The sequence below is a fragment of the Carex rostrata genome, chromosome 8 (genome assembly GCF_964058835.1).
Source record: "Carex rostrata chromosome 8, lpCarRost1.2, whole genome shotgun sequence".
NCBI lineage: Eukaryota > Viridiplantae > Streptophyta > Magnoliopsida > Poales > Cyperaceae > Carex > Carex rostrata.
This window is the reverse complement of record NC_135925.1, coordinates 1,832,355-1,845,123: the sequence shown is the minus strand read 5'-3', so window position 1 is coordinate 1,845,123 and position 12,769 is coordinate 1,832,355. Positions and strand designations below refer to the sequence as shown.

At 34.7% G+C, this 12,769-nt stretch overlaps 1 protein-coding gene across 1 annotated transcript; it reads left to right on the top strand.

Moving 5' to 3' along the window:
* The first annotated feature begins 4,601 nt into the window (after window positions 1–4,601).
* On the top strand, window positions 4,602–11,331 carry EMB2762 (CCAAT-binding factor). Its single transcript, XM_078307452.1, is given in 16 exon segments — window positions 4,602–5,078; window positions 5,162–5,254; window positions 6,005–6,078; window positions 6,387–6,445; window positions 6,534–6,579; window positions 6,667–6,764; window positions 6,893–6,927; window positions 7,009–7,110; window positions 7,490–7,548; window positions 7,634–7,808; window positions 8,498–8,671; window positions 9,493–9,652; window positions 10,213–10,270; window positions 10,350–10,455; window positions 10,922–10,981; window positions 10,983–11,331. Coding segments are annotated over 16 exon segments (1,830 nt in total). The 5' UTR covers window positions 4,602–4,685; the 3' UTR covers window positions 11,121–11,331.
* Window positions 11,332–12,769: the final 1,438 nt, after the last annotated feature.

Sequence of the window (12,769 nt, the reverse complement as noted above, 5' to 3'; positions counted from 1 at the left end):
TATAATTACTCTTGTAATTATACCGCTAGCAGATAATCTTACTCTATCAAGGGGCCCAGTGATGCCATAGATCGTATAGAGATACGAGGGACAAATAGTATTCTTGGTAAACTATCACTTCCTCAGCTAAGCTATACATATGGAAAAGCTACCGTTATGACTGCTTTTTACGGACAGCGGTAGATAACAATCACACATACATATTTCTCAGTGGGAACGATAAATACCTCATACTGTAGAACGTGACACTGAATGAAAACATAAATGACACGAACACAATTCTATTTAATGTTTCATTCGGGGTCTGTCAAATACCATGTTCCTAGAACATGTATCTATGTGATTAAAATGACATCTCGTGTCAGGTGGTTTGTAAAACTTAACCATCTTTTAATCCACATACTAACCTTATCGCGGTAATTAGTGTTCCTGCTAATTACCTTGGTCAGTGACTTTTTAAGAGTATATATTATCTATATTATGGAGTTTCACAATTTCAGTCATGAACTCGAAATGATCCATAAATTCAATAATACTCAAGGCAACAAAATGATATTAATCATCCAATTCATGAACAAAGCTTTATGATAAATTATCGTATTATTGACTTCTAGATTATTACACTAACACCGAACTGTACCAGTCAGATTCCTGAATCTCGATCCCGACCCAGTACTAGTCGAAATCCTGTGGATCCCAACCCAATACCAGTTAGATCCCGACCCAGTACCGGTCGACACTCTGTGGATGTACCAATGAGACACCGACCCAGTATCGGTAGCAACTCTGTGGATCAACCAGTTATACCCCGACTCAGTACCAGTCGAAACTCTGTGGATTTACTAGTTAGACCCCGACCCAGTACCAGTCGGGTCCGTAGACAGGTACATGATTATTCGCATGTACCTGTGGATGAAATTGATTCTGATAGATTGGAAAGTGGAGATGAGATGCTCTCAGATGAGTCATTGGGTTCCGACGATGATATTGAACCGCTCAGCTAGTCACAATCAAAGTCTCGTCAAACACAATCCTGTCAATCACAGTACCCGATAACTGGTCGAGAAAATATGACACATCCGGTTGATAGTTTCAATGACATATCCGGTTTTCGGCCTGCGGATGTCGATTTTTTCGGCAGCTCAAAAAAAACATTCGATAATCCGTTGGCTAAGGGTGTAGTTTATGAGTCAAAAACGGCTCTAAGGATAACAATCAATGAGTTCCATCTCGATAAGAATTGTGAGTGCAAGATTCTTAGAAGCGAACCCATACGTTACGAGGTGGTGTGAAGAGATGTTTTTTGTAAATTTAAATTATGCGCCAAGCAAAACGGTCTTTCAGAATCTTGGATTATTACCAAACAAGCGTATCCTCATACGTGCAGAGTATCAGCAACACGTACTGATCATTGTCAGCTGACAGCAGAGATGATTGCCCTTGCAATTGATAAGACTATTAGAAGGGATGTGTGCTCTCCTATAAATCATATCCGAGATATCGTCATGCAGAAATATAATAAGGTAACCCCCAAGTACAATAAATTATGGAGAGGCCGTGAGCTTGCTATTGCAAATCTGTTTGGGAGTTGGGAGAACTCGTACAACTTGCTTACTCCACTATTAGAAGCCATCAAAAGAAACAATCCAGGAACTAAGTATTGTGTGACCTCGACCCCGATTGATGGAGAAACTGACAGGCTTTTCCACAGAGCGGCATGGGTATTTGGAGCTTGTATTGCAGCGATACCGTTCCTCAGACCAGTGATTAGTATCGATGCATGTTTAATGTCGGGACGGTACCAAGGTAGGCTGCTGATGGCATGTATGTACGATGCCGAAAACCAATTACTTCCAGTGGCTTTTGCAATTGTGGAGAAAGAAAGGGCTGACAACTGGGGTTTTTTTTATGAGATGGTTGAGGCTGGAAGTAATTGGAGATAATCGATTCTTTTGTGTCATATCGGATAGACATTTGGAAATTAAAGCCGTGTTCCAGGATCCAAATCTCGGGTGGGATGAGACTACCGATCAATGTATGCACCGGTATTGCTCTCAACATGTTGCCGAAAATCTCTACAAGCACGTGGGCTGTAAGAGAGAGGTTAGCGATAGGTTCATAGCTGGAGTGAACAAATGCAAACCTAGGAGGTTGCAGGAGATGTTACCTCCTCAGAAGCCTGACACACCCTGCGACTGCTATGCGGTATCCACAACAGATCGCTAAAAGTATCCCGCGCCATAGGTACTTCATCATTGATTTCGTCGGCCATGCTACAAAATTAATTCAAAGTTAATTCATTATTTTCAAAAATTTTAAACTAATCTAAACCGTTTTGGATGTTTCTAATTATTTCTAAACCAATTTAGATTACCTAAATTTTCTATACTATTTTACACTATTTTAAAATTTTCTAAATTATTCTAGACCGTTTTTGAACTTTTCTAAATTATTATCGACTATTTTGGAATTTTCTAAATTATTCGGGCACCATTTTAAAATTTTCTAAATTATTCTACACTATTTTACAACTTCCTAAATTATTTTTCACCATTTTGGAATTTTACAAATTACTAATTACTCTAAACCATTTTGAAATTTTTCTAAAATATTCTACATTATTTTGAAAGTTTCTAAATTATTTTTCACCATTTTGGAATTTTACAAATTACTCTAAACCATTTTGGAACTTTTCTAAATTATTCTAAACTATTTTGAACTTTCTAAATTATTTTTCACCATTTTGGAATTTTACAAATTACTCTATTTTGGAACTTTCTAAATTAATTTTCACCATTTTGGTATTTTACAAATTACTCTAAACTATTTTGGAACTTTTCTAAATTATTCTACACTATTTTGGAAGTTTCTAAATTATTCGGGCACCACTTTAAAATTTTCTAAATTAATCTACACTATTTTGGAACTTCCTAAATTATTCTACACTATTTTGGAACTTTTCTAAATTATTCTACACTATTTTGCAACTTTCTAAATTATTCAGGCTACTATTTTAAATTTTTCTAAACAGAACTAAACCATTTCAAAATAATCAAAACAATATTCCAAATAATATTTCAAACAAATTCTAAACAATCTTTCAATATTCCAAACAATATTCCAAATAATATTCAAAATAAATATTCCAAATAAATTTCAAATAATATTCCAAATAATTATTAGAACAGTTTCAATTTCACTTTTCGGTACAGAGACATGCATTTTTGTTATTTCCAAATAATATTTCAAATAATTATTCTAATAATTTTTCAAATAAATATTTGAAATATATTCCAAATAATTTTTCAAACAATCTTAAACAATATTTCAAATAATCTTAAACAATATTCCAAATAATTCCAAACAATCGAAACAATATTTTAAATAATTCTAAACAATCTAAACAATCCAAACAATATTCCAAATAATTCTAAACAATCTAAACAATCCAAACAATATTCCATGATTCTAAACAATCTAATCAATATTCTAAACTATTCTAATTAATATCATAAACTATTTTAATATTAAAAAAAAAAAAAACCTGATTACTCTCTGAAAGCTTCCTCTTCTCTTCTCTTCTTCCCGCACACAAGCACAAAAGGGAAATGGCAAACTCTCACTCAAATTCGAACACAATTTCAGCAGCTCCACGGGTGTACAGTGTTCGGTTAGCCACGTGTCGACACCCCGTAGCATGACCCCCACGTGTTAAAAAAAAAAAAAGGCCTGTCCGGTTAACCGTGTACCGGACCTGTCTTTCCGCTAAATGGCTAACCGAACCAACTCTGTCCGGTTCACGGTTAATCGAACCCGTCTTTCCGCTAAATGGCTAACCGGATCCTTTGAAATGGTCCGGTTAACCGTTAACCGGAAATTTTGTCCGGTTAACGGTTAACCGGTTTGGGTAGATTTAAAATTTGACAACCAGTTCAGTTAGTTTTTAAAATTCAATTTATTTTTTGGATATAAATAAAAAAATCGGCACCAAAACAGCGGTTTTTTGTAAGAAAAAATAAAACACTGCCCCCAAAATGAAGTTTTTAGTTTTTGATCTATTTTGAAGCCCGTATTTGAAAACTCGGCCCAAATCCAGTCCCCTGCAGGAGTGGAGGACGGTTCGATTGGAATCGGACTAAATTCGGTACGACACCCGATCATAACCGTCCGATCCTTTTTAAGTTCGTGTGGATTTTAGTGAACATTAATCTTAAAATGTTTGCACAACACATCGGATGGATATAAACTACATTGGAAGGTTTTGGTCCGATGCACATCGGAGCTGAAAGTCTGAAACAAAACCTCGATACACATTTTAACGAATTCGTATCCTCTGAGATATCTCAAACTTTGCGTGACTTTATAGAAAATTTCAACAGTTTAAATACGTTCTACACAAATCTCAAAGCACACATAATACTGACCCCTACATCACCCCCGAATAGGCACCGGACACGTCGGTCACGCAAAAGTTGAGATATCTCCGAGGACACGCACTCCATTTTAACATAGTAGTTTTGACTTCATGCAGTGCACGAATCGAATGCAGAGCTCTTTTGATTCTATACTCGATTCACTGCATGAAGCCAAAACAAATCTGTTAAAATCTCTAAAACAAAACCTCAATAGAACCCTTCTTCTCTTCCCGCTACGCCGCCACTATCCGTCTCTCCCGAGTCCCGACCATGGCTACTCTTCCCTCAAAGAAACCGAGAAAGGAAAAATCCTCCACAAAATCCCCTAAAAAACGAGATGTAAAAGAAAAAAATAATAAAGCGGTGACGCTAGACGAAGTAAGGAAGTTGGGAAATGATCTCCTCTCCTCCCGGGTCCACCTCAACAATCTCCCCGTGCTCCTCTCCTTCGTCTCACCCTCACCGCACTCCCGTGAATTCGCTGTGGAGGCGATGATATCTATCCAGTCGTTCTTTGTGCCGCTTCTCTCAGAGATGAAATCAACTGGAGACGACCAGGATCCGGAAACTGTGTTTAAATCATGGCTAAAGGAGCGATTTAATGAGTTTATGAGGTCACTTGTTGAGGTGGCAGTGTCATCTGAGACCGATGATGCACTCAATGTGAAAACTTTTTCATTAACTCGGTTGATATATATAGAAGAATTGATGAAATTATAATAATTGTTTAATCTTTTGATTTTTAGGAAGTTGTTTTGGATACGTTTATGGATATTATCAAGCTAGGGAAGAATGGAAGTTTTCAGTTCGACTTTTATCAGAACCTCATAAAAAGCATTGCAAGTCTCTCTCTCTGTTTTTTTTTTTTCAAAATGTTGACAGGAGCTGCCAATAATTTTATTGGTAAATCAAAGTCCCATTACACTCGTATCCCACAATTCCTCAGCATAAACAGCAACGCAAACCCCCCCCCGCTCTCATGTGATGATTTCTTTTAAGTTTAATTTTATATATACCACACAAAAACTATGAAATACGTATCCCCCCCTCCAAATATGTAATTAAATTGAGCTTTGGGTATATTTGATATATATATTTAAATTATGTTGGTTAAATATGTGAGTTATTAGAATTTAGGATGGTAAACATGTAATGATAGAATTTGGATTGGAAAATATGTAAATTCATAGTTTTTAAGAGGTATACATGAAATTTCCCGCTTGTAAGATGAAGCTTTTATGTAGTTTGGGTATGCATTTCTTCTATGGTTAGTAATTTAAGTTGTAAGTAGTAACTAGCTTAATCCATGTCAGTAAAGGTTCTGATTAAGCCGAGGCACTACTAAGGTCCTGGTAGTCTAGGTAGATACTGGATTCAGATCCAGTGCGGTGCCCTACCATGTAGAATGAGGTCTGCACCGTCCGTTTTAACATGGCACAAATCTTAAAGTGGACCCCTATAACCCAAACTGGCACTGAATGATTTTGGCTCGGCTATGAGTTATTCTACATGGTAGGGTACTGTAGAGGATACTAACATGTTAGATACTAGGATGAATTTTGCTAATCATTGAAGGCTGTTCATTGCAGATCCATTCTGCATCTCCCATAGACGACTTACTGAATTTGCTTCAGTCCAAATTTTTCAAGTATGCTGATGTTCGGTAAGTTGTAATCTGTTCTCGATGTGATATGATTGCTATTTATCAATTCGTGCAACTTTTTATAAAGCATTAAACTCTTTTGAAGCTAATTGCAGGAGTAGACTTATAAAGCAATTGTAAGGGAAAATATTATACAGAATGTTAATAGAAAAAAGGGTTATATACTAAAATGTAGCACATCTATCGTAGTTCTTTTTTGTTTCCTTACAAAATGTTAGTTCAATATAAGTATTGTTTGGGTAAACCACATAAGTTTATGGTGTATTTTATTCTAACTGTTTTTTTTATGTAATAAATATCTTTTGTAGTTATTTCACCTATACAAGCATGGAGAAAATTGTGAAGTCTATTGACACAAAAGAAACAGGTGATTTGCTATCTATTCTGGTTAAATACTATTTACCTTCCTGTTCTTATTTGCATGTACTGATTGTTTTTGTTCTTCTTTAACACAGAGACTAAAATGCCGACTTCAGACAGCGAAGAACAGTTGAAATTCAGGTGTACATTTTTTTTTATTGAGGTTTTTTCTATTTAAATGATCTTTTTAATTGGATAATTTACCTCTCTTTTTTGTTTGTCCTACAGAAATGAAATTGCCATTCGCAATGCATACAGTGTTTTGTCTAGTTTACCTCCTCTAGATCTTGGCCCTGAACCTAACTATGAGATGTGGAGCGAAAACGGTGATTTTATTTTATCGATATTTAGTAAATTATTTTGTATAAATCATTTCAGATGAATAATATGATTTCTAACCTAAAGCAACTCTAACACGGTCTATTCTTAATAAATGATTCTTTGCTGGTTTCAGGAATTTCTTCAAAGGAGACAAAGACGTCTACCAAGGTTTAGTTTCTATTCATGAAAAGCTTTATTTTTTGTTTGTGGTTTATAATAAGTTAATACTAAAAAATTCTCCATTGACAGCCTTCTTCTACAAGTGTCATCACAAAAAAACTAAAGTTAAAATTCACAAAAGCCTGGCTATCTTTCCTCAAAGTACCACTTCCACTTGACTTGTACAAGGAGGTATCACTTTATCCTTCATATGAGATATATATATTTTTTATTTGCAACAATTGTCCTAAATATTTTTAATATTTGCACAATACCCAACCATTTTATGCTCAGAATGTTGAAGGTGTACCCTATTAAATGGGTTCTAAATTTGTAGTAACATGAATTGGTTTTATCAGGTCAATTCAGTTAATAAGAAAAGCAAAGTGGCACTTTTGGCTTTTATCACAAAATCCTCAAAAATTAAAATTTGTTGTTTTGTTGTGGTGGGGGGGGGGTCTTATTTGCAAATATAGTGAACTTCGGGAGCGTTTTGCGGAAAGGAACCCTATTGTATTATTTTCTAGTTAACTTTTGTAACATGACTGATATGCATCAACTTAACACTCAGGTCCTTGCAACACTTTATCAAAACGTGATTCCATTCATGTCAAATCCTGCTATTTTATGGTTAGACATCTTTCTCTTTTATTTTTTTCTTACCAGTTACTTAATTTTCTCTATTTTACACTGACATTGTTGTGTTTAATTAAAGTGACTTCTTAACCAGATCATATGATATTGGCGGAGTGATTAGTGTGATGGCACTTAGTGGCCTCTTTATTCTCATGACACAACATGGTTTGGAGTATCCCAAGTTTTATGAAAAGCTTTATGCTTTACTGACACCATCTGTTTTTTTGGCCAAGCATCGTGCTGTCTTCTTTCAAGTAAGTAGTATTAGTGCTAGAAGAAATAGCTATTGATTGATTGTGACATTTCTGGTGCAATTTGGATACGGGAACTTGATATTATAAGATCTTAGCATTTGAAATTTGAACCTTTTTGAATAAAGAGTTGGGTTTAAATGCCTCCATTTTTGGTGCCTCCACTATTGCTGTCATTTTTAAAACTTTAATAGCTCAATTTGAAACTCAAATATCAGAATAAAATTGTTAGATATGATCTGTATCATTTGCTCTATGCGCACAAAAGATGACAACGACATTTCGACTTTATTTTGATAATTTTATTGGCATCAAAAGCTTACAAAAATGCATTGATGTGATAATTCCTGACGTCGATTTTACAAGTATTAATTCATATATATAATTTTTTTGAAAAGTTATAGTTTTTATGTGCGTGAAGAGAAACCAATACATATCACATCTAATGGTTTTATTTCCTTATTTGAGTTTTAGAATTTTTGTTATAAATAATTTAAAAGTGGGAAGGCATGAAAATGGAGGCATGTGGATATCTTGTGTGAAATCTGGACCGAAATCTGGACCTTTTATATTGAAAACTTGAATAAATTTTGATAAATTGATGAACCAAATCATGCATCCATCGCCCTCACATTACTGTAATGTAGTATGGCAATCAATGCTAATGTGAGAATATTTTATGTTCTTTTCAGCTACTTGATTCATGCTTAAAATCATCGTATCTGCCGGCATATCTAGCAGCGTCATTTGCAAAGAAGTTGAGTAGATTAGCACTCTCTGTACCGCCATCTGGAGCACTTATCATTATTGCACTGACTCATAATCTCTTACGTCGGCATCCCTCGATAAATTTCCTTGTTCACTGGGTCTCTCTCTCTCTCTCACTATCTATATATCTATCTATTCTCTCATACTTACATGGACACAGACACCGTAGTAATAAAACCTTAACTAAATTATTGTCTGTTGATTGCATTTATAAAGCCTCAATTAAACCCAATGCTAATGAGATGGAAATAAATTATTGTCCTGATTTTTCACATATTACTCCCCCTTTTTACTTCAACTTTGCATCAGTATGAGTCACTTTACCAGATTGCAGCCTTGCCCAGTTCTTGTGTTTTCTCCATATGTAATTTTACTGGCAATAAACAATAATCCAAAGTTTCTAGAGGTGGGCTACTGTGCTTTGGGAAGTAAAGTCCATGTTTTACTTCCCGTCCATATTGTGCAATTTTAAACTTCCGAACCGTTCGACATGATCTCCATATTAAAATGTGCTCGGGGAGACCAGATTTTATATTTTTTTGGAAATTGTTTACTATTGTTTTAGTATTTTTGAAAATCACTGTTTTTTTATGGTTACAGTGATTTTCAAAAATTCTAAAAATAGCAATTCTTTTCCAAAAAAAAGTAAAATTTGGTCTCCGAGCACATTTTAATATGGAGATTATGTTGGACAATTCAGATCGACTATTTGAACTTTGAAAACTAAGATATGGGCTTGAAGTAAAATAGGGGCTTTACTTCCCAAAGCATCGTAGGCTCATAGCCCCCTTCAACTTTTTATACCTTCAAGTTGTTAACCAATCATGATCTTTACCATGAGTAGTTTGTGTATAGTGAGTTATTCCTTGAATTTTATATCTGAGAATTATGGTTTAATAGCTTACTATTTATATTCCAGGAGACCGAGGAAGAGAAGAAAGATGCTGATTCTGGTGAAGTAAATGAATCTATTGATGATGCGAAGGAGACCGACTGTAAACCCAGAAAGCATAAGAAAAGGCCTGGCATTGACCCATTCAACAATGACGAAACAGATCCTGTCAAGTCTAATGCCATGCGTAAGTCTTCTATTGCCTTTCTGGGATATTTGTTTCTCTTCCTTGAGTGAGGCATATTGGCCCGTACTATGGATTAATAGTTACATTTTCAAAGTACATAAAGTTCATCGGAACCGTTCAACATGATCTCCAAATGAAAATGTATTTGTAGATCACATTTTACATTTTTTACAATTTTTTTATTTTATACATAGGTAGACAATCACTTGATCTAAAGATTCTAGACCATTCAATAGTCGTGATTTTCTACCTATCTGAAAAAAATAGTAAAAAGTTCTAAAATATGTAAAAGTTAGTTTGCACTTTCAAAACTCAGATATTGATCCATAGTCGTGATTTTGTATAAAAGTACATTTTTATATAGAGATGACCAGTTCGGATCAACTGTTTGAACTTTCAAAACTCAGATATTGATCCATAGTACGGACTAATCTGTGCTATGCATCAACATAAAGGTCATCCGTAAACTTAGATATTAGAATTCTGTTTTTGCACCCAACATCTCGAATTCGACTCGTCTTGTATCAACATAAATGACATTTGGTGTATTAATTTGGCAGGAAGCTCTCTATGGGAAATTGATTCTCTCCGACACCATTATTCTCCAGCAGTGTCTCGGTAACACCATTTTGCTTTGTCAAAGCTATTATTATTTTTATTATCCTTTGTCGTCTTTCTGATTTGATAATTTTCTCAGATTTGTTGCTTCGCTTGAGAATGATTTAACTGTGAAAGCCAAGACTACAGAAATGAAAGCTTCAGATTTTAGTTCCGGCTCCTATGCTACTGTGTTTAGAGACGAGGTATTATATTAACCTACATATCATGCATTTAAACTTTAGTGAGGCTATGGTACTATGCATAGCGCATGTTGGTCCAAACTATGGATCAATTTCTCCATTTTTAAGTCTTAACAGCTGATCCGAACTGTTCATAATGTACTTGGAGATTAAATTTTACTGTTTTTTTAGATAGGTTGAAAATCACTTGAATTCTAAAAAAGTAGTGGTTTTCTACATATCTAAAAAAAAAAAATCTAAAAATGTGAAATTCTGTCTGTAACTACATTTTCATATGGAAATCATGTGGAATGGTTCGGACTGACTGTTCGAACTTTGAAATCAAAGATATTGATCCATAGTACGAACTAATATGTGCTATGCATAGTACCATAGCCTCACTCTTTAAACTTTGGTACATGTGACACCTGAAAAAGGAAAGGAAAAATGAAATTAGATGGTATTTGAACTAACTTTTATTATATTTCAGATAAGGAGAAGGATAAAGCAGGTCCCACTTGCATTCTACAGAAGCACACCGATCTCTCTCCTTTTCAGAATCAGATTTTCCTGGATGGGCATTTCAGAGCCAACCAGATGAAAATAAAATCGAAAATGGAATTGAAATGATAAACAATGCGGCAGAGATTGATCAAAGTAATGTAAAGAGACCCCGCTTGGAGTTTTGAGTAAGTCTGCTTAATTAATCCATGTATTCTAATGTTTTAGCCGAGAAGGATATATAGAGTAGCTATTTATTTGTTTTTTATTTTATTAAGAAAATTAGATCTGGCTCATGAGAGGTGTGATTTTGTCTCGGCCTCTCGGGCATTATATATTTGTATTTGACAATTAAGTTGTACTGTACTTTTTCATATAAAGAAAAAGGAAAAATATTATGTTGAGAGAGTAGTTGGAAATATCGGAATGGTGGAAGCGCAGCAGGTTAGACAAACCTATGTTGTCTGCTAGTTGTTTCTGAAATTGATTGAAACCAACAACCTGAAACAAAACAAAAATTGACTGTTACTGGTATACTGAGATATTATTCTCTGGGTATCCTACCGCTTAGAATAGTTTTCAGCCCAATCAAAATTATTTTGGGATCTATTTATATATTATAGAAATTTCGTTATAAGATTCATGCTTGATGCCTTGATTAAAATGGACGATGTAGATCTCATTCTACACCGTAAGGTACTGCAACCGCACTAGATCTGAGTTCGTAACCGTCCAACCAGTTTTAAAGGAACTGTGTCAATTTCTACGTTGATGGAATTGATACGGAATATATCCAAAATCCAAATTTTGGATTATTTTAAAGAGATTCCAATCCGACCCGCCTGAGAATTTGGTTGGTGATATTTAATGCAATGATAAAATATCGTAAATAGGGAGGTCCATAAAGTCAAATGAATGGAAAGCTATGTATGAGTGGGTCCGCTCCAGGTAAGACAATGGGAATATGCTTTCTCCTTAATTCGTATCCTCTGCATTAACTTAAAAATGAAAGGAGGGCTTGACCCTCGTTTCTATCTCAAAAAAAATGAATCTCTTGAGTTAATACACCTGGACCGTCCTAGTAGTTTTAAAATTCAAGCAAATTTTTTGAGTGAAAAAATTCAAGCAAATTAGATCCGCACTAATATTAAAGACTCCTATATTTTAAACGGGGGATTGGATGAGCTCCGCTTACAATCGAACTCCTTTCTCCTCGACCTCTCTCTCACTCGAGTGCGTATATATCACATGACATGTCATGATATATCGTAATGGGACCATGCAATATCGTGATGCATCCTATCACCTAATGAATTTTTTTTAATATTTCTAATAGATGAAAAATTTAGAGACTTAATTGTATGGAGTATAGATGATTAGATTCTGAGTTGAGCTCTGTACGGTTCGGATGTAACGAAAATATTATTTATTTTATGTGTTTATTTTAAATGATACTATGTTTTAATAGATCTACTCATAACCGTGTTATCAAAATGAATCTTAAGGGATTCATTGGCATTCTGGAACTAACTCCACTGCTCTCCAAATAGGAGAGCAGGACCCTGTTATTCAAAATCGAACTGTTTATCTATGTTGAGATTTGTGCATGAAAAAAATCAATAATTAGAATTTGAATAACATAATTTTGCTCTCCTATTTGAAGAGCAGCAGAATCGATCCTGGCATTCTTGTTTGCTTGATCCAGCAAAAAATCACACTTATTTAGTTATTTATTTTTATTATATTCTAGTTAATTATTAGTGCCATAGGCTTATTCTTTGGTAGCTGACAAACTTGGGTGATGAGGCCATTCTATTGGTTAATCGAATTTGTGTTG